The following is a 19,403-nucleotide window of genomic DNA, read 5'->3' on the forward strand; positions in this document are numbered from 1 at the left end:
TTTATCTCCAAGTTTGACCCAGGAGAGATTTTTATGCATCAGATGATACATACTATTGAGTACTGTCTAGGATGCATCTCCAATACAGCATCCTATCTACGACTGTGGGCACTCAGCCTGGCTCATGCACGTAAGTGTGATTTTTATTATACTCTTCCCCCAACCTATAATATGCATTGATTGTAGACCACTTTAAGTAATGGGTAGTTGTAAGCTGATAGCATTAATTGTATGTTTGCTGCACAAATAAAATTAAAAAGCCAAGATCTCTTACTTTTCTTCCATAAATAGATAGAAGAAAGAAGAAGATTTAGAGGAAACTTTTTGACAAAAAGGACCATTGTTATGCTGGATTCACATGTGTTTTGGCTCAAATGAGCTCGAATAAAAGGACCAAATACAGACCAAATGGCTATGTTTAAACCCACGTAGTACGTTTGCCCTGGTCAAAACAATACATAGCATAATACCTATGCATGACGCAATAGCTATTGTCACACTGTATGTGTAGTCTTCTACTTTACAATGAAGCTGCTTTTTAGTGTCTTATCTGGAAGTGTATAATCTAGTTTAGGGGTATGTTCACACGAGCGGATTTTGCAGCGGATTTTCCGCTACGGATTCGTCCTGAAATCCATCGTCATATTGCCGACCTGCTTCTGTGTTTTTTCATGCGTAAAATCCACATGTGCCATTTCTATGTGCTGCGGATTTTCCACTGCACATTTTTCATCTGAATTTCTTTCCCAGAATTTTGGCATTTCCCTTTTTTTAAATAAATTATTGTTGAAACTCTTGGGGAAAAAAATGGGCTATTTCAGCTGCGCTTGCTTAATTCATACACCACAAGCTTGTTTGTTGCACCACCATGCTATCTGCTGTGGCTGCCCCATCTTTCGACTGTATTCGGCTACTCAGGCCATATTTGCTATTACTTGGCTCTTAGGATTATTCAACAGTGTCGTTCCTTACAGGTTTGTTTTTTCTTGTAACAATTAAAAAAAAAAATCTTAATTTTTTTGGTGTGTGTTTTTTATTTTTGGGTATTCCTGTTATTGTTTTTAGGTGGCTCGGAGAAAGATTGTGAGTTCGCCCCTTGATACTGCCACATGATAGTAAAGAGTATAATTTGTATGCTAATTTGAGGAGGTAATTTTATATATTTTTGCTTGTTTCTAATTGTTGTAATTTTGTCCCAATTTCTAATTGTCCTTTTTGTTGTTGTACCCTTAAGTACCCTCCAGAAATGTTTTACTTTTTGTCGTTTGACCATTTTGGGTTTTGATAATTTGATGCAGCTTGTTCGTCCTGAGCTAACGTTTGAGGATACCATTATGCGTAGCGCCACCCCTGCGGAGGAAAGGCTGCTCATCACCTTGTGGTAATTTAATTTTTCTTTTTTTGTCTCCTCATTATTGTTTTGGTGTTGTAATATGTATTTTTAACACCATATGAAGTTTAATTCTTTTGGTCGCCATTGCTCCCTGCCTGATGATAGCAGACACAACCTGCTGTGCATGATGCCTGCAGCGCTCTGTTGCTTGTGTTTATGTACAGGACGTTAAAAGTACGTACTTGTGCGCCAAGTAACGGCGCTTCAGGATGTACTTTGTCGTCCATTGGTCATAATGTTTGCAAATATGTTTGTCAGTAGTCTACCCATAGATTTTGTTATGGTTTGTACAACTACAGTGAAAGTGGTTACCGTTTCTTATTAACTTAACTCCTGTTGAATGAAATAGTTAATGATCTTTTCATTTGATGTTGCCCTTGCAATGTTTCCTCAAACATTTTCTTTCATGTAGTTCTGCAGGAAGGTGATGTTACAAATCACGCTTTTAGCACAGAAAAACACTACCCCTCATGTGCCCTATTGGAAGACATGGATGGTGGCTGTTACTTTTGTGTGTCTTTTTTTTTTTGGTACCAGGATTATAGATTGATGTTGCACCTGGTGTTTGACGAACATGCATTATGTTTTTTAGCCATTTTTTTTTTAATTAAATTGTGCTTTCCCATCAGTACAAAATATCGATATATGGGGGGGCGGAGCCTAGCCACGGACAGAAATGGACGCGTGAGCCTGCTGCTCTCTCGTCTGTCTGGAGAATTGTGCCTTATAACTTCCTACTTATCCCCAAAAGATGGTCAAATCCGGCAAGCAAGCACCCGGTGACCCTGGAGAGTCGCCTAAACCGGGTAGAAATCAAGCAGACATGTCCAAATTCTTCAAAAAGAAAGGCGGTGTGTCCACTGCTCGGCAGGCCAAGATGGCGCAGGAGGCCGCCCCACTGAGAGACTCAGGAGATGAAGGTGAGGCAGAGAGTGAAGTAGAGGAGGACTCCTCGGCTGTCCTCACCCAACAATTCCTAGAATCTTTCATGAAAAAAGCCCTTTCTCAGGCAGTAATGGCTGAATTGGCGGAGATTAAATCGGAGGTTTTGGCGATCGGTAACAGGACCGAGGCCCCGGAAGCTGCCTGCGCGACCCTCTCCACGGACTCGGCTGCTCTGGTGGACCAGACGACACTCCTAGAGACTCACCTAAATTCCACTTATACACTAATAGAGGACCAAGAAAACCGAAGCCGCCGGAAAAATATTAGAATGAAAGGCTTACCAAAATCCTGGACGGCAGAGGCGCTTCGGAATGTCGCATGTGAAATCTTCGCTGTATTGCTGGGTCCTGAAAGAGCCAAAAAGGTGGTTATAGAGAGGATCCATCGCGCTCTTAGACCGAAGCCTAAGCCGACAGACCCCCCCACGCGATGTAGTATGTGATCTCCTGTCCTATGTAGACACCGCTGATATTCTCCACGCCGCCAGAGAAAAAAGACCTATCTGCTATGGGAGGCTGAAATCGCCCTTTATCAGCACATAGCGCCGTCCACGCTGGCGAAAAGGCGCTTGTTAAAGCCGCTTCTTGAGAAACTGCGGGACAAGGACTTACAATATGCTTGGCTGTTTCCCTTTGGTTTATCGATCAACTTCAAAGGACGCAGGATCACTGTGCGCACGCCGTCTGACCTGGAACGAGTATGGTCTACACTGGAGAGAGAGCCGCTGGAAATACCCTCCTGGCTGCCGGTGTCTGATCTGAACCAACTACCTCCCCTGCCGAGACCGGAGGAATGGAAGATTGTTTCTTGCACTAAAGGGAATAAAAGCAGGAAGACACCAGTAAAAGACGGTCCCCCTCCACGCTGAGATGCTCGGGGAGCTCAGTGAGTTTTCTCCTTGCCCTTTATCAGGAGGGCCATGAGCTGTCCTCTTTCCTGCCAAAGATCCTCTGTTTTCATTTTACCTTGTAGTCACTATTTTCACCTCGGACATGTTGGCCAGCACTATGTTTGATGTTGCTGCTTTATCCCAATGCTGCACCCGAGACAGGGACGTGATCCGTGGTTCATCCGTCATTTAATTTCATGATACCATTTCTCTCGTTTATGTAACCCTGTGGTGATGCCATCATACTCTATTCCGTGCTACTCCCTGTTCATTAATGCTCTCTCTCCCACCCCACCCCACCCCCTCCTCTCCTTTTCCCCTTCTACATGCCCCCCCTTATTCCCCCCCCCCCACCTATCTCATCTTCCTCTCCCTCTCATCTTCCCTCTTCCCCTTTCCTAACGCCCCCCCCCCACTTTTTTCCTCCCCTTCCCTTCCCCCCTCCCCCCCTCCTTTTTCTCCTCCCTCACCCTGGTTCTTCTTCCGTCATGATTTCCTTGAACTGTGGATCCCGTAACTTGTGGCCGCTCTTATAGGGATCTCTTAAATGTTTGACGTGTGCTTATGTTATGCAAGTTTTCATATATTTGTATAACCTGTCGTTTTTGACCTTTCAAATATCATAAGGCTTGGTTCTCTGGTACACTCAGACTAGGTCTTGTTGTACCCCCCCCCCCCCCCCACTCGGTACTGCCTTACTGGCGGTTTCGCAGAGTGATATTTTACCTAACATTCCTACCTAACTTCTCTCCCCCCCCTTCTCCTCCATTCTTCCCTCTTTCACAGCTCTCTTTGCTTATTTGCTTCCTATCTTAACCTCCCCTATACTCCTCCCTTCCTCCGTTGCCCTTTTCTTCTTTCCCCTCCTTGATCTCTTACTTAATTTTCACCCTAATCTTTCTGCTCGTTACTTGATTCTCCTTTCTTTTGCCCTCTTGTTCCCCCATTCCTCTGCCGGCTAACTTTATTCAGTGTCACAATGTCAGATGTCAAATTTGTATCATTCAATGTCAGGGGGCTGAATACCCCTGAGAAGCGTCACCATGCGGTAGATCACCTCAGGCATCTTAACGCCTCTATAGCCTTTCTCCAGGAAACTCATTTCAAGAGAGACAAGATACCTAAGTTGCCTACTAGATATTTCTCACAGTGGTTTCACTCCTGCCATGGCTCCTCGGCGTTGAAAGGGGTTTCTATAGCTATTAGCTCATCCCTGCCCGTAGAGATACTACACCAGTATGTGGATTCTGAAGGTAGGGCGTTATTTCTACGTGTTCGCTTCTTCAACTCTACATACACACTTGCAAACATTTATGCCCCAAATCACGCCCAGGTGCCATGGCTCATCGACACTCTGTCCGCTCTTAAGGCCTTTTCGGAGGGACCCATCATCATTGGGTCAGATCTGAATGTTGCACTAAACCCATGCTTGGACTCTACGTCTAAATCCTATGGTGTATCACAGAAATTGTTGGCTAGACTACACTGTAAACTTGCTGATTTATCCCTTTTAGATCCGTGGAGACTTTGCAACCCTTCCGTCCGTGACTTCTTATTTCTCCTCATATAGAACATAACAACGCCTTGATTATCTACTGATTCATACCTCTCTGCTGCCCACAGTGAGTGATTCGAGTATTGGGGTGATTGCGGTCTCAGACCATGCTCCTGTTTCCTTGTCTTTGTCTCTTTCTACATCTCCTGCTCCTGTCCCTACGTGGAAGCTTAACGAAACAATTCTTGAGAATCCCTCTGCCCTATCTGACCTCACGGCCCACCTCAAATTATATTTTACGACTAATTGTACTTCCGACTCCTCCCCTCCTCTTGTCTGGGAGGATCACAAGACCTACATAAGAGGCATCCTCATTTCCTGGGGCTCAAGGCTCAAAAATGCCTACAGGAAAGAGACGGATCACCTATTATCTGCTATATCGGATTTAGAAAGGCTTCATAAAAGATCCCAAGTTGAAGCTTCTCTCTCTGACCTTAAGTCGCTGAAGACGCCCAATCCTCTAAAGCCTACTTACACCATAAACAAAAGATCTATGCGCACGGAGACAAGGGAGGGAGACTGATGTCTTCCCTCCTGAATAAGAGGAGGGGCAAACAACGTATACTGCGGATTAGGCATAAGAATGGGGTGATCCATACTGACACCCCCCAAATAGCTAGTGCCTTTCAACAATTCTATTCAGATTTATACAACCTGACTTCACCCCCTAGAGATGCCTCGACCTTAACACTGTCCTCAGCCCAGGATGCCTTCCTAAATAATTTAAGTCTTCCCTCACTAGATTCCTCAATGGTAGCGAGTTTGCTCTCCCCGATTACCGAGTTGGAGGTTCGCAAGGTCATTAAGTCCTTCCCTCATGGTAAGAGCCTGGGACCCGATGGCCTACACCTATGATATTACACTAAATTCCTTGATCTCCTTGTGCCCCACCTCATTAACTCTTTCAACGCCCTACTTGGAGGAGGCTCTCTTCCTCGCCAGGCGCAAGAGGCTTATATCACACTAATAGCGAAAGAGGGGAAGGATCCAGCGGAATGTGGAAGCTATAGGCCCATATCTTTGTTGAACCTTGATCTTAAGGTGTGGGCCAAACTTCTATCATTGCGCATTAAAAAGTTCTTGCCTCATTTGATCGCTCCAGAACAGTCGGGCTTTGTCCCAGGCATAGAGGGGAAGACTAACACTGTTAAACTTCTCTCTTGTATACACTATGCGCAGTCTAGAAACCTCCCTTTGGTCCTTCTCGGTGTAGACGCCGAGAAGGCCTTTGACAGGGTTAGTTGGACCTTCATGAGAGCTGTTCTTCTTCGATTTGGCTTTCCCCCCCGCATTTGTGGAAGCGATATTCTCGCTATATGCTAGTCCATATGCTTCCTTACAGATTAATGACTCCCTTTCCCCACCCTTCTGCATAACGAATGACACCAGGCAGGGTTGCCCCCTGTCTCCTTCCCTATTTATTCTGGTGATGGAGACCCTGCTCCAGAGAATTAGGCAGATGCCGGAGGTTAGGGGTTTCGAGACGCCGGAAGGAGAACTTAAAACACTAGCCTTTGCTGACTATTTGCTTTTCCTTTTGTCAGATCCAGGAAAGGGGCTCCCCTGCCTGGTTTCCTTATTCACTGAATTTGGCAACCTCTCCAATTTTAAAGTAAACGTCAATAAATCAGATTTGCTCAATATTACGCTCCCACCCGATAAGCAAGCCGACCTCCAACATATTTCCCCCTTCCCTTGGGCTAGTTCTTACTTGAAATACTTGGGAGTGCATATAACCCCCTCAATCACACAACTCTTCACTGCAAATTTTAAACCCCTCCTTACTGAAGTCCAACAACTCCTGACAGAATATGATAACACTCTTATATCATGGATTGGTAGACGTAATGTTATTCAAACGTATGTTATTCCAAAACTGGTTTACAAATTGTCCATGCTTCCAATAGTGCTCCCGCCCTCGCTCTTTTTATCCATACAAATAATTTTCTCACACTACCTATGGAAAAACAAGAGACCCCGACTGGCTAGGACATAGTTGGCTATACCCCCCACGAGAGATGGAATAGGTATGCCGGATATCCAGACCGTGTACAAAGCAATTCAATTGAGGAGGTGGATCCTTTGCCGCTCGCCCTCTGATACCTCCCCTACACCTTTGTAATTTAGAGAGGCCCTCTGGTCACATTGGGCATATGGTGAGGACTTTCTGCATCATCTCTGGATTCCCAAGAGGCGTAATTACTCTCATTCTCACCCCTCACTTCTTTTCTTAAGTCTCTTCTCAGTGTGGTCCTCTCTCGCTCCTGTATTCTCCCCTCAAATTTCTCCCTTGCTACCTGCTACTCTTATTCCTGTTGTTCTGGATCGCATATCTCCCATACACAGTTCTCTGTGGGCCAAATTGAGGTGCTACTCTGTTGCACAGATATTCAAGGACGGAAGGGTTCCAACCAGAGAGGAGCTGTCCTCCCTGTTCCCCATGCAAAAGCTGTCCTTTCTCCAGTCGTCCCATCTCAGTATCTGTTGTAGGGAGTTCTGGAACAGGATGGGGCCCCTGAGACCTCTAACGGTTTTTGAGAGTGATCTGTTGTCGCCTCCGAGGGGTATACACAAACTCTCTTATGCAAAAAAGTTCTGTTCTCCTAGCAGTTCTTCTTCTGTTCCTGGTTACTTGTCTTCCTGGGAGAAGGAACTTAATCTAGTTTTGTCAAACAACGAGAAAGACTACATATTGAAATATTCTCAGGGGTTCTCTAGATGTGTCAGACTGAAAGAAATGCATTTTAAACTTTTATCCAGATGGTATAAAACCCCAGAGTTCCTGCATGCTCATGGTTTGGCACCTTCTAAGATGTGTTGGGGGTGCAATAGTCACACGGGTACTCATATGCATATCTGGTGGACCTGTGCGGCCATTTCGTCCTATTGGAGCGAGATAGAATCCAAAATTAATAGTATACTCTTCACCTCCCTTAAATTTCAACCTGATATGGTGCTAATTGGCAGACCGTCGTTAAACACTACTTGGCAGACAGTCTTTCAGCCCCACAAGCAAAAACTATTAGCGCACTTCTTGTCGGCTGCAAAGTCTTTAATTCCACTGAAGTGGCTCAATTCTAGCCCTCCCTCTGTCTCTGAGTGGGAATACAAGGTCCACCAGATATGCCGTTTTGAAGAGATGTCGAGTAGATCCGATCGAACATATACTTACCAGGAAATTTGGAATCCTTGGTTATCCTATGTATCTAAATGTACACCCTAGTGGTCTACTTGGTAACAATTAGCAACACCCTACCATTGCATTTTAGTCTCATTGTATAGCTTCATTGTCCTATGTTTCCACCAATATGTACTGAACTATTACTTTTCTGCATGACTCTTATGATATTTTATACGTATGACTTCATTGAACATCTTCTGACGACCTGGATCTAATTTAAGCCGACCCCCCTACCTTCTCCCCCCCCCCCCTCTCTACCTTTCTCTATCCTCTTAACCTTCTCTCACAATCCCCCTTCTTTCCTCCCCCCCCCCCCCCCCCGACTTCCTATGGTTGCTTGAAGCCTCATTCTGCATGTTACTGTATCTGTGTTTGTTTGATACCCGTGTATCTTGTTTGTTAATGTTTGAAAACCAATAAAAACTTATTTGAAAAAAAGAAGTGTGCATGTGTGAGTGTATGTTTGCTTGTTTGTTTGTGCTGGGCTTTCTCCGGATGGGTCTCAGATTGTACCCTTCCTTACTGCTGATTGATGCCCTGTCGGTCTTTGGGACCAAAGGAGGCTGTTGTTTATGTTTACCTTGTTTGTAATGTCTGTTAATTGATATGCAAAACTAAATACATTTAAAAAAAAAAAAAAACTATGTAACGTATGTATATGTTTTTCCCTTTTGTAATTTTATTTTCTTAAATATGCACTTTGTTTCAAAATAAAGATTTTCTTTTTGAAAGTAAACAGGAAAATGTTTTTTGTGTTTATTTAAATCCAAAGGTAACTAAACATGGGTAAACATTTTTGCACATACATTGCGCACAAAGTCTAAGTTATGAAAACTAAAATGGTTATTCCCCCCCCCCCCCAAAAAAAAGAAGCTAGGGTCCCTGAAGCCACATTACATTGTGTTTCTTCACACAAGTAATGTATGTTTGAATGAGAAATTAGGGACACATAATCGTTAAACAACTCCAGATATGTAAAATTTTTTAGAACAACAAAAAAGGATCCATGAATGACTATGACCTTTCCAAATTTGGAGCTGATAACATATAATTGGGATGTAAGATATATTCTCTAAACAAGGGACCAACCTCAAATAATAAAATCAGAGCTTAGGTTAAGCTAAAACTGTGGTGCAACGCACAACAAAAAATTGGGGGAACAACACCTTCTCCAGGAGTATAGTAAACATTGCCTGAGTTGCCACACTTCACCCACGGCAACACTGGTGATTATGCAATATAATAGAAAAAGTAAGGGCACTGTCACAACTTCCTGCCCAAACTACTTCCAGCATTTGCCCAAAATTAACCAGCCTAGTTGAAACAAGGGTCAGCATGGGTAAAGCTAAAAATAAACATTCCTTAACTAAAAAAAAACATCAGAAAAGATCTACCATATATACTCGAGTATAAGCCTAGTTTTTCAGCACGATTTTTCGAGCTGAAAATGCCCCACTTGGCTTATACTCGAGTGAACTCTCCGCCTGTCAATCCCTTCTCAGTGGTCTTCAACCTGCGGACCTCCAGATGTTGCAAAACTACAGCCATCGGCATGCTGGGAGTTGTAGTTTTGAAACATCTGGAGGTCCGCAGGTTGTAGACCACTGCGGCCTTCGTCATCATCCAGATCCCCCTTTAGTTTTCTACTCACCTCCCCTCGGTGGGAAGGAAGGGTGAGCTGGTTTGTGACGTCCCTGCGCATGAACGTCCCTGTGCTTCGTCGTCAAGGCAACATCACTAGTCCGGGGCCGGCCCGGAGCGGAGAAGAGGGCATCCCGGTGAAGATGGACAGCCCGGAACGACTAACCCTCTCCACCGGATGGTCCCTGCCGCAGAGATGGCCCGGACCAGCTCACCCTTCCTTCCCACCGAGGGGAGGTGAGTAGAAAACTAAAGGGGGGTCTGGATGATAATGAAGGCCGCAGTGGTCTTCAACCTGCGGACCTCCAGAGGTTTCAAAACTGCAACTCCCAGCATGCCCGGACAGCCATCGGCTGTCCGGGCATGCTTGGAGTTGTAGTTTTGCAACATCTGGAGGTCCGCAGATGTTGAAGACCACTGATGGAGGGATTAACAGGCGGTGATGATGTATTTCCCACCCTAGGCTTATAGTCAAGTCAATAACTTTTCCTGGGTTTTTGGGTTGAAATTAGGGGTCTCGGCTTATATTCGGGTCGGCTTATACTCGAGTATATACGGTAGTTACGTTGGCCAACTAACATATTCAAAAAACTTGGTGACCTCTCATTCTCATCATTTTCACTGGACATTGTCTGAAGAATTTCTGAGTTTGATAATGGTTCATTTAAGAAGTTTATAAAAAAAAAAAACATAGAAGACAAATCTTTTAAAATATTGGGTTCTACATTTTCTCCTAGCCTCCCTGGTAAAATTTTGAGGCTGCTGCCGTGGTGCTTCAGTACCTCTACGGCGATGTAAGTTAGGGATATATTGCAAAATCTCAAGATTATCAGGAAGTACCTCAGAGGTTGCATATAAATCCATGACTTGAAAAATTGCAGACACACAGCACCATTGTTGATTATCTGGCATATTTCTTAGACGTGCTGCAAAAGAATATGTCAGATGATCTATATGGTCTTCCCCATCTACCCGCTGAATTAAAGCTAAGGTTTCAGATTCTACCGTGTTATCTCTAGCTGAGGCAACATTATGGTGCTTTGAGCCTCTTCACTGTGTGTTAGTTTCACTGGATGGGGCATCAATCTCCTAGCGTGATGTTGAGGGGTTGCTTTCATTTCCAAGCTCTCCTGGACCAAATTGTGTGGATGTTTCAAGGTCTGCGGAAGATGCTGTTGTGTTCTGAAAGTTTCCTTCTTGGCTCCCCACTTGGCTTGGCTGTGGGATGTTCCCAGATGACCTAACATTAAATACATGACAAAATAAATGAGGAAAATGGACATAGACTTTGTGACTACAAAATAAGTAACAAACATAAACATGTCCATGGGAGTTAACACACAGATATCCACAATTTTAGAAACCCAATAGGTGTTTACCCTATTTTATTTTTATTTTTTTTAAAGGTTCGTAGAAATATTATAGAAGAGCAAAAATGCAGAAGAACAAAGAATATGTGAAAAAAAAGCGTAGTACTCCAAAGTATTTGAAGCAAAAAACAGGAGACAACATTATATGTGACCATAAATAATACAGTATACATCAATACTGGGACCAAATAAGCAGATATATAGGCTAAAAGATAAATAAGCTAATTAACATAAAAGGGATAATTACAAACAATGGAACAGCAATGGGACCTCTATAATCTGACGAACACAAGAGACACACAAAATAAAATGAAAACAGTTCAACGCCCATAACAAAAGGCCACCAAAAAACACAAAGATTAATGAGGAGATGGCATGAGAGGACAACAAACACTGAAGCAAATATAAAATATATAGACAGCACCACTAGAAAATAAGGAGAAGCTGCAATGGCAACCCTAACTTAGAAAAAACAATACAAACACATTGCCACAAATATGCCCCAAAGATACTCCTAACCTAACATAAAAAGCTCTTACACACATTAAAAACACTCACCAACAGGACTAATTTGGGGACATTCAGGCTCATCCGTAAACTTCTCTACACAAACTGTGATCTCATCTGTGAAGAAATGTAAGAAAACAAACGAAAAACAAACACTTCCTGCCCCAGCCCGTGCAATAAACTTTAAAACATTACAGAAATGACACTGTGGAAAATCTGCATGAGAAAACACGCAAATAAAAGTTCAAGAACCTGGCCCATAGAAAAGAATAGGGAAAATCCACAGGAAAATGCAGCAAACTGGACGGAAAAAATGCAACAGTGTTTGAAAATGGACAAATCAGCTGCGTATTTTACGCCACAAAACATGCGGTGTGTGAACAGCGAAAAGTAAAAACACATTGACTTGGCTGGAAAACTCATCCGCCAAGGATTGGACTTGGCCCAATCCGCAGCGGAAAATTCGCTTGTGTGAACGTACCCTATGGCTGTGTTCACATGTTGTGGACTGTTGAGGTTTTGCCATATTTTTTTTTTTAAATTGTGGTAAAACCAAAAGGATAACTCTACATATTAGCAAAATGTGAACACAGCCTTAAGACTAAGAAATTTAAGACCTCAAAGAACCTAAATGAAGGAGTTACCAATTATATAATAAATTTTTGCAAAAATTGTCTGCATAGCTGGCTCTAACATGTTCTGTTTGTCTCTATTCGGCAGAGTTGTCAGAAGTGCTATGGAATATGGTGATGCATATTGGATTATCTAAGAAAGCCTTTACATGGAGTATCGTTATGGTACCAATCTTTGCCTTTTTTGCTGTGCTGACTGTTGCCATCTTGCTGGTTATGGAAGGTCTCTCAGCATTTCTTCATGCACTCAGACTGCATTGGTAAATGGTTAAAAAAATATATTTTTACTATTTCTTGGGACAAAGAGCCACATAAAACTTGAAGGGAAAGAGTTAAACAAAGTTTTAAAACCCACAATTCTTTCATGTCTGTATTACAATCAACATAAACTGTCAAAACTCAGCCTTCTTTCATGTGCATAACCAAAGCAGGACAATTGCTAGGTATGTTGGCATCCTGGGCGTGGAAAGGTAAATGCATTTACTCTCATTATGCAGTTTTGTTATTTACCCTGGTGTAGTATGAAATATTCCTAATGGTTTATGGTGGATGGTGTAGAACTTAACCTGTAAAGGACAAAGGGCGTACAGGTACACCCTTGCGTCCTGGTACTTAAAGGGTTACTCCGCTCCCCAGCATCTGGAACTTAAGTTCCAAACGCTGTGTGCGGGCTCCCGTGTTCACGCCCCCCACCTCGTGACATCATGGCCTGCCCCCTCCAAAGTAAGTTGTATAGTTATTTTCAGTCTGACCACAGTGCTCTCTGCTGACACCTCTGTCCATGTCAGGAACTGTTCGGAGCAGAAGAGGTTTGCTATGGGGATTTATTTATATTCTGAACAGTTCCTGACATAGAGGTGTCAGCAGAGAGCACTGTGGTCAGACAGAAAATAACTATACAACTTACTTTGGAGTATACAGTAGCTGATAAGTACTGGAAGGATTAAAGTGTTTTTTTTTTTTTTTTTTTTTTTGTAATAGAAGTCATTCACAAATCTGTTTAACTTTCTGAAGCCAGATTATATGAAAAAAATTGTTTTCCACCAGAGTACCCCTTTAAGCGGCCGGACGCTCACTGTAAATGACAGTAGCCAGTAGACAGTAGTCGGACGCTCACTGTAAATGACAGTAAGCGTCAATCCCACTGCTGCCGGTCATTAACCCTTTAGACACCGTGATCAATGCTGATCACAGCATCTAAAATGAAACAAAAAATTTCCAGTAGCTCAAAGGCGCTCACTAAACCCCTGCAACATGATCTCGGGGGTTCCATGAGCTAAAACGGCAGAGGAGGGTCCTCTTACCTGCATAGGCATACCATATTACAGTAAATGCAATCTAATGATTGCAAATCAAAGTCCCCTATGGGGACTTAAAGGGGTAGTCCACTGGTGAAAAACGTATCCCCTATCCTAAGGATAGGGGATAAGTTCGAGATTGCAGGGCGTCTGACCGCTGGGGCCCCCTGTGATCTCTCTGTACGGGGGCCAGGCTCTCCGGTCAGATAGCGGGTGTCGACCCCCGCACGAAGCGGCGGCTGACACGCCCCCTCAATGCATCGCTATGGCAGAGCCGGAGATTGCCGAAGGCAGCACTCCGGCTCTGCCACAGAGTTGTATTAAGGGGGGCGTGTCTCCCGCCGCTTCGTGCGGGGGTTGAGACGCCCCCTTCGCGCGGGCTGTTGGGGCCCCGTACAGGAGATCGCGGGGGGGCCCAGCGGTCGGACCCCCCGCGATCTGCAACTTATCCCCTATCCTTTGGATAGGGGATAAGTTGTTCACCACTTGTTCACTACTGGACTACTCCTTTAAAGGGGTACTCCATTGAAAAACAATATTTTTTTGTTTAATCAACTGGTGCCAGAAAGTTAAACAGATTACTATATTACTTGTATTAAAAAATGTTAATTATTCCAGTACTTATCAGCTGCTGTATGCTACACAGGAAGTTCATTTATTTTAAAATTTATTTTCTGTCTGATCACAGTGCTGTCTGCTGACACCTCTGTCTCAGGCACTGTCAAGAGAAGGATAGGTTTTGTATGGGTATTTGCTCCTGCTCTTGAACGTTTCTGAGACAAACAGACAGGTGTCAGCAGAGAGCACTGTGGTAAGACAGAAATGTTTTTTTAAAAGAAAAGAACTTCCTCTATAGTATACAGCAGCTGATAAGTACTGGAAGGATTAAGATTTTTAAATAGAAGTAATTTACAAATCTGTTTAACCCCTTCCCGACCCATGGGTCGGCTCCCATTCTATAACGCGAGTCCGGCACCTAGCAATGGCCGGGACCCGTGGCTAATAGCGCGCAGCACTGATCGCAGTGCCATGCGCTATTAACCCTTTAGACGCAATGTTCAAAGTTAAAAGCCGCGTCTAAAGTGAAAGTAAACTAATGCCGGTTAGCTCAGGGAGCTGTTCGGGATCCCAGCGATTAAATCGCGGCATTCCGAACAGCTTACAGGACAGCCAGAGGATCCCTACCTGCCTCCATGCTGTCCGATCGCCGAATGACTGCTCAGTGCCTGAGATCCAGGCATGAGCAGTCAAGCGGCAGAATCATTGATCAATGATTTCCTATGAGAAACCATTGAACAATGTAAAAGATCAGTGTGTGCAGTGTTAAAGCCCCCTATGGGAGCCATAACATTGCAAAAAAAAGTGATTAAAGATCATTTAACCCCTTCCTTAATAAAAGTTTGAATCACCCCCCTTTTCCCATAAAAAAAAAACTGTAAATAAAAATAAACATATGTAGTTAATTAAACCGCACGGTCAATGGTGTATGCGCCAAAAAATTCCATGAAAAAATGAATAAAAAGCGATTAAAAAGTCGGATCATTACAAAAATAGTAGCAATTAAAACTTCAGATCAGGGCGCAAAAAATTATCCCTCATACCACCCCATAGACAGAAAAAAAAAAAGTTATAGGGGTCAGAAGATGACAATTTTAAACATATACATTTTCCCGCATGTAGTTATGATTTTTTCCAGAAGTACAATAAAATCAAACCTATATAAGTAGGGGATCATTTTAATCATATGAACCTACAGAATAAAGATAAGGTGTCATTTTTACCGAAAAATGTACTGCGTAGAAACGGAAGCCCCCAAAAGTTACAAAATGGTGTTTTCTCTTCAATTTTGTTGCACAATGATTTTTTTCCGTTTCGCTGTAGATTTTTGGGTAAAATTACTGATGTCATTAAATTGGTGGCGCAAAAAATAAGCCATCATATGGATTTTTAGGTTCAAAATTGAGTTCTGGTTTTTTAAAGGTAAGGAGAAAAAACGAAAGTGCAAAAACGGAAAAACCCCAAGTCATGAAGGGGTTAATGTTCTGGCACCAGTTGATAAAAAAAAAGTAGTTTTTCACTGGAGTACCCCTTAAAAAAGTGTATAAAGTTTCTAAAATTATATAAAACTCCCTCTCTAATAAAAAAAATTAATTAACCTTATTTTCCCATTAAAAAAAAGTTAATATATTTGGTTGCGCCGCTTGCTTAATGGCTAAATTATTAAAATATAATGTTTATGATCCTGCACAGTAAGGCCCCTTTCACACTGCTGTTGCTCCCTGTCCAGAACAGAAAGTCTCTTTATTTATTTATTTATTTTTTTTTTTTTGGGTGACTCCCGTGGAAAACTGTTTTTTTTTTTGTTAATCAAAATCAACTGGTGCCAGAAAGTTAAACAGACTTGTAAATTACTTCTATTAAAAAATCTTAATCCTTCCAGTACTTTTTAGGGGCTATATACTACAGAGGAAATGCTTTACTTTTTTTATTTCTATGATGTCAGGACCACAATGCTCTCTGCTGACCTCTGCTGTCCATTTTAGGAACTGACCAGAGCAGGAAAAAATCCCCATAGCAAACATATGCTGCTCAGGACAGTTCCTAAAATGGACAGCAGAGGTCAGCAGAGAGCACTGTGGTCATTACATCAGAGAAATCTAAAAAGTAAAGCATTTCCTCTGTAGTATACAGCCCCTAAAAAGTACTGGAAGGATAAACCTTTTTTAATTGTAAAAGTAATTTACACATCTGTTTTAACTTTCTGACACCAGTTAATTTAAAAAAAGTTCACGGGAGTACCCCTTTAACCCCTTAATAGGGGTACTCCGCACCCCTAGACATCTTATCCCCTATCCAAAGGATAAGGGATAAGATGTCAGATCACCGGGGTCCCGCTGCTGTGGACCCCCGGGATCTAGGCTGCTGCACCCACCTGTACGGCTTCCACCTCACACCGGCATCGCTGGAGGCTTCAGATCCCGACCACAATGGCAGATGAGCGTGACGTCACGACTCCGCCCCGTGTGACGTCACGCCCCACCCCCTCAATGCACGTCTATGGGAGGGGGCGTGACAGATCTCCCATAGAGTTGCATTGAGGGGACGGGGCGTGACGTCACACGGGGCGGAGTCGTGATTTCACGCTCGTCCGCCATTGTGGTTGGGATCCGAAGCCTCCAGCGTTGCCGGTGTGAGGTGGAAGCCGTACAGGTGAGTGCAGCAGCCTAGATCCCGGGGGTCCACAGCAGCGGGACCCGACGATCTGACATCTTATCCCTTATCCTTTGGATAGGGGATAAGATGTCTAGGGATGCGGAGTACCCCTTTAAGGACCAGGCCATTTTTCACTGTAGGACCAGAGCGTTTTTTGCACATCTGACATATTCTACTATGTTAGAGGTTAAATTTTGTTGATAATTTTCTTGGTGAAAAATTCCAAAATTTGATGAAAAAATAAAAAATTTAGCATTTTTCTAACTTTGAAGCTCTCTGCTTGTAAGGAAAATAGACATTCCAAATAAATTATATTTTTATTCACAAATACCAAATGTCTACTTTATGTTGGCATCATAAAGTTGACATGTTTTTACTTTTGGAAGACTTCAGAGGGCTTAAAAATTCAGCAGCAATTTTCAAATTTTTCAAGAAATTTTCAAAATCGAAGTTATTCATGGACCAGTTCAGGTTTGAAGTGGTTTTGAAGGGCTTTCTTATTAGAAATACCCTCTACAAATGACCCCATTATAAAAACTGCACCCCTCAAAGTATTCAAAATGACATTCAGTAAGTGTGTTAACCCTTTAGGTGTTTCACAGGAATAGCAGCAAAGTGAAGGAGAAAATTCAAAATCTTCATTTTTTTACACTCGCATGTTCTTGTAGACCCAGTTTTTGAAATTTTACAAGGGGTAAAAGGAGAAAAATACGCTTAAAATTTGTAACCCAATTTCTCTCGAGTAAGGAAATACCTCATGTGTGTATGTCAAGTGTTCGGCGGGGCAGTAGTGGGCTCAGAAGGGAAGGAGCGACAATGGGATTTTGGAGAGTGAGTTTTTCTGAAATAGTTTTTGGGGGGCATGTCACATTTATGAAGCCCCTATGGTGCCAGAACAGCAGAAAAAAAACACATGGCATACTATTTTGGAAACTACACCCCTCAAGGCATGTAACAAAGGGTCCAGTGAGCCTTAATACCTCACAGGTGTTTTGCGACTTTTCGTTAAACTCAGATGTGTAAATGAAAAAAAAAATTTTTCTCTAAAATGCAGATTTTCCCCCAAATTTGTAAATTTTTACAAGGGGTAATAGGAGAAAATTACCCCCAAAATGTGTAACACCATTTCTTCTGAGCATGGAAATACCCCATGTGTGGACGTCAAGTGCTCTGTGGGCGAACTACAATGCTCAGAAGAGGAGGAGCGCCATTGAGCTTTTGAAGAGTGAATTTGTTTGGAATGGAAGTCAGGGGCCATGTGCGTTTATAAAGCCTCTCGTGGTGCCAGAACAGTAGACCCCCCGCATGTGATCCCATTTTGGAAACTAAACCCCTCTCAGAATTGAATAAGGGGTGCAGTGAGCATTTACACCCCACTGGCATTTGACAGATCTTTGGAACAGTGGGCTGAGCAAATGAAAAATTACATTTTTCATTTTCACGGACCACTGTTCCAAAAATCTGTCAGACACCTGTGGGGCGTAAATGCTATTTGTACCCCTTATTACATTATATGAGGGGTGTAGTTTCCAAAATGGGGTCACATGTTGAGGGGTCCATTGTTCTGGCACTATGGTAGCTTTGTAAACACACGTGGTCTTCAATTCCGGACACATATTCTCTTCAAAATCCCAATGGCGCTCCTTCTCTTCTGAGCATTGTAGTTCACCCGCAGAGCACTTTACATCCACATATGGGGTATGTTCTTACTCAGAAGAAATGGGGTTACAAATTTTGGGGGGCTTTTTTCCTATTTTCCCTTGTAAAAATGAAAAATTTAGGGTAACGCCAGCATTTTAGTGAAAACATTTTTTTTTTTCATTTTCCCATCCAACTTTAACGAAAATTCTTCAAACACCTGTGGGGTGTTAAGGCTCACTATATCCCTTATTACATTCCATGAGGGCTGTAGTTTCCAAAATGGGGTCACATGTCGGTATCTATTTTTTTGCGTTTATGTCAAAACCGCTGTAAAATCAGCCACCCCTGTGCAAATCACCAATTTAGGCCTCAAATGTACATAGTGCGCTCTCACTCCTGAGCCTTGTTGTGCGTCTGCAGAGCATTTTACGCCCACATATGGGGTATTTCCGTACTCAGGAGAAATTGTGTTACAAATTTTGGGGGTCTTTTTTTTTCCTTTTACCTCTTGTGAAAATAAAAAGTAAAGGGTAACACCAGCATGTTAGTGTAAATTTTTTTTTTTACACTAACAGGCTGGTGTAGCCCCCAAATTTTCCTTTTCATAATGGGTAAAAGGAGGAAAAAGCCCCCCAAAATTTGTAGTTTAATTTTTCCCGAGTACGGAAATACCCCATATGTGGCCCTAAACTGTTTCCTTGAAATACGACAGGGCTCTGAAGTGAGAGATCGCCATGCGCATTTGAGGACTAAATTAGGGATTGCATAGGGGTGGACATAGGGGTATTCTACGGCAGTGATTCCCAAACAGGGTGCCTCCAGCTGTTGCTAAACTCCCAGCATGCCTGGACAGTCAGTGGCTGTCCATAAATGCTGGGAGTTGTTGTTTTGCAACAGCTGGCGGCTCTGTTCTGGAAACACTGCCGTACAATACGTTTTTCATTTTTATTGGGGGGACAGGGACAGTGTAAGGGGGTGTATATGTAGTGTTTTGCCCTTTATTATTTGTTAGTGTAGTGTTTTCAGGGTACATTCGCGCTGACGGAGGTTTACAGTGAGTTCTCCGCAAGGAGTTTGCGCTGCGGCAAAAAATTGTTGCAGCCCAAACTTGAAGCAGGGAACTTACTGTAAACCTGCC

General features: G+C 42.9%; 1 protein-coding gene across 2 annotated transcripts in view; it reads left to right on the top strand.

Annotated features, from left to right (window-relative positions):
• The window catches only part of TCIRG1 (T cell immune regulator 1, ATPase H+ transporting V0 subunit a3), a 550,359-nt gene that overhangs the window by 475,339 nt on the left and 55,617 nt on the right, over positions 1–19,403 (top strand). For both annotated transcript variants that reach the window (XM_056531100.1, XM_056531098.1), the window contains 2 exons: positions 13–130; positions 12,202–12,373. In XM_056531100.1, the coding sequence (XP_056387075.1) occupies positions 13–130; positions 12,202–12,373 (290 nt within the window). The remainder of the gene's footprint in view (positions 1–12; positions 131–12,201; positions 12,374–19,403) is intronic.

This window comes from Hyla sarda, chromosome 7 (genome assembly GCF_029499605.1).
Source record: "Hyla sarda isolate aHylSar1 chromosome 7, aHylSar1.hap1, whole genome shotgun sequence".
Lineage (NCBI taxonomy): Eukaryota > Metazoa > Chordata > Amphibia > Anura > Hylidae > Hyla > Hyla sarda.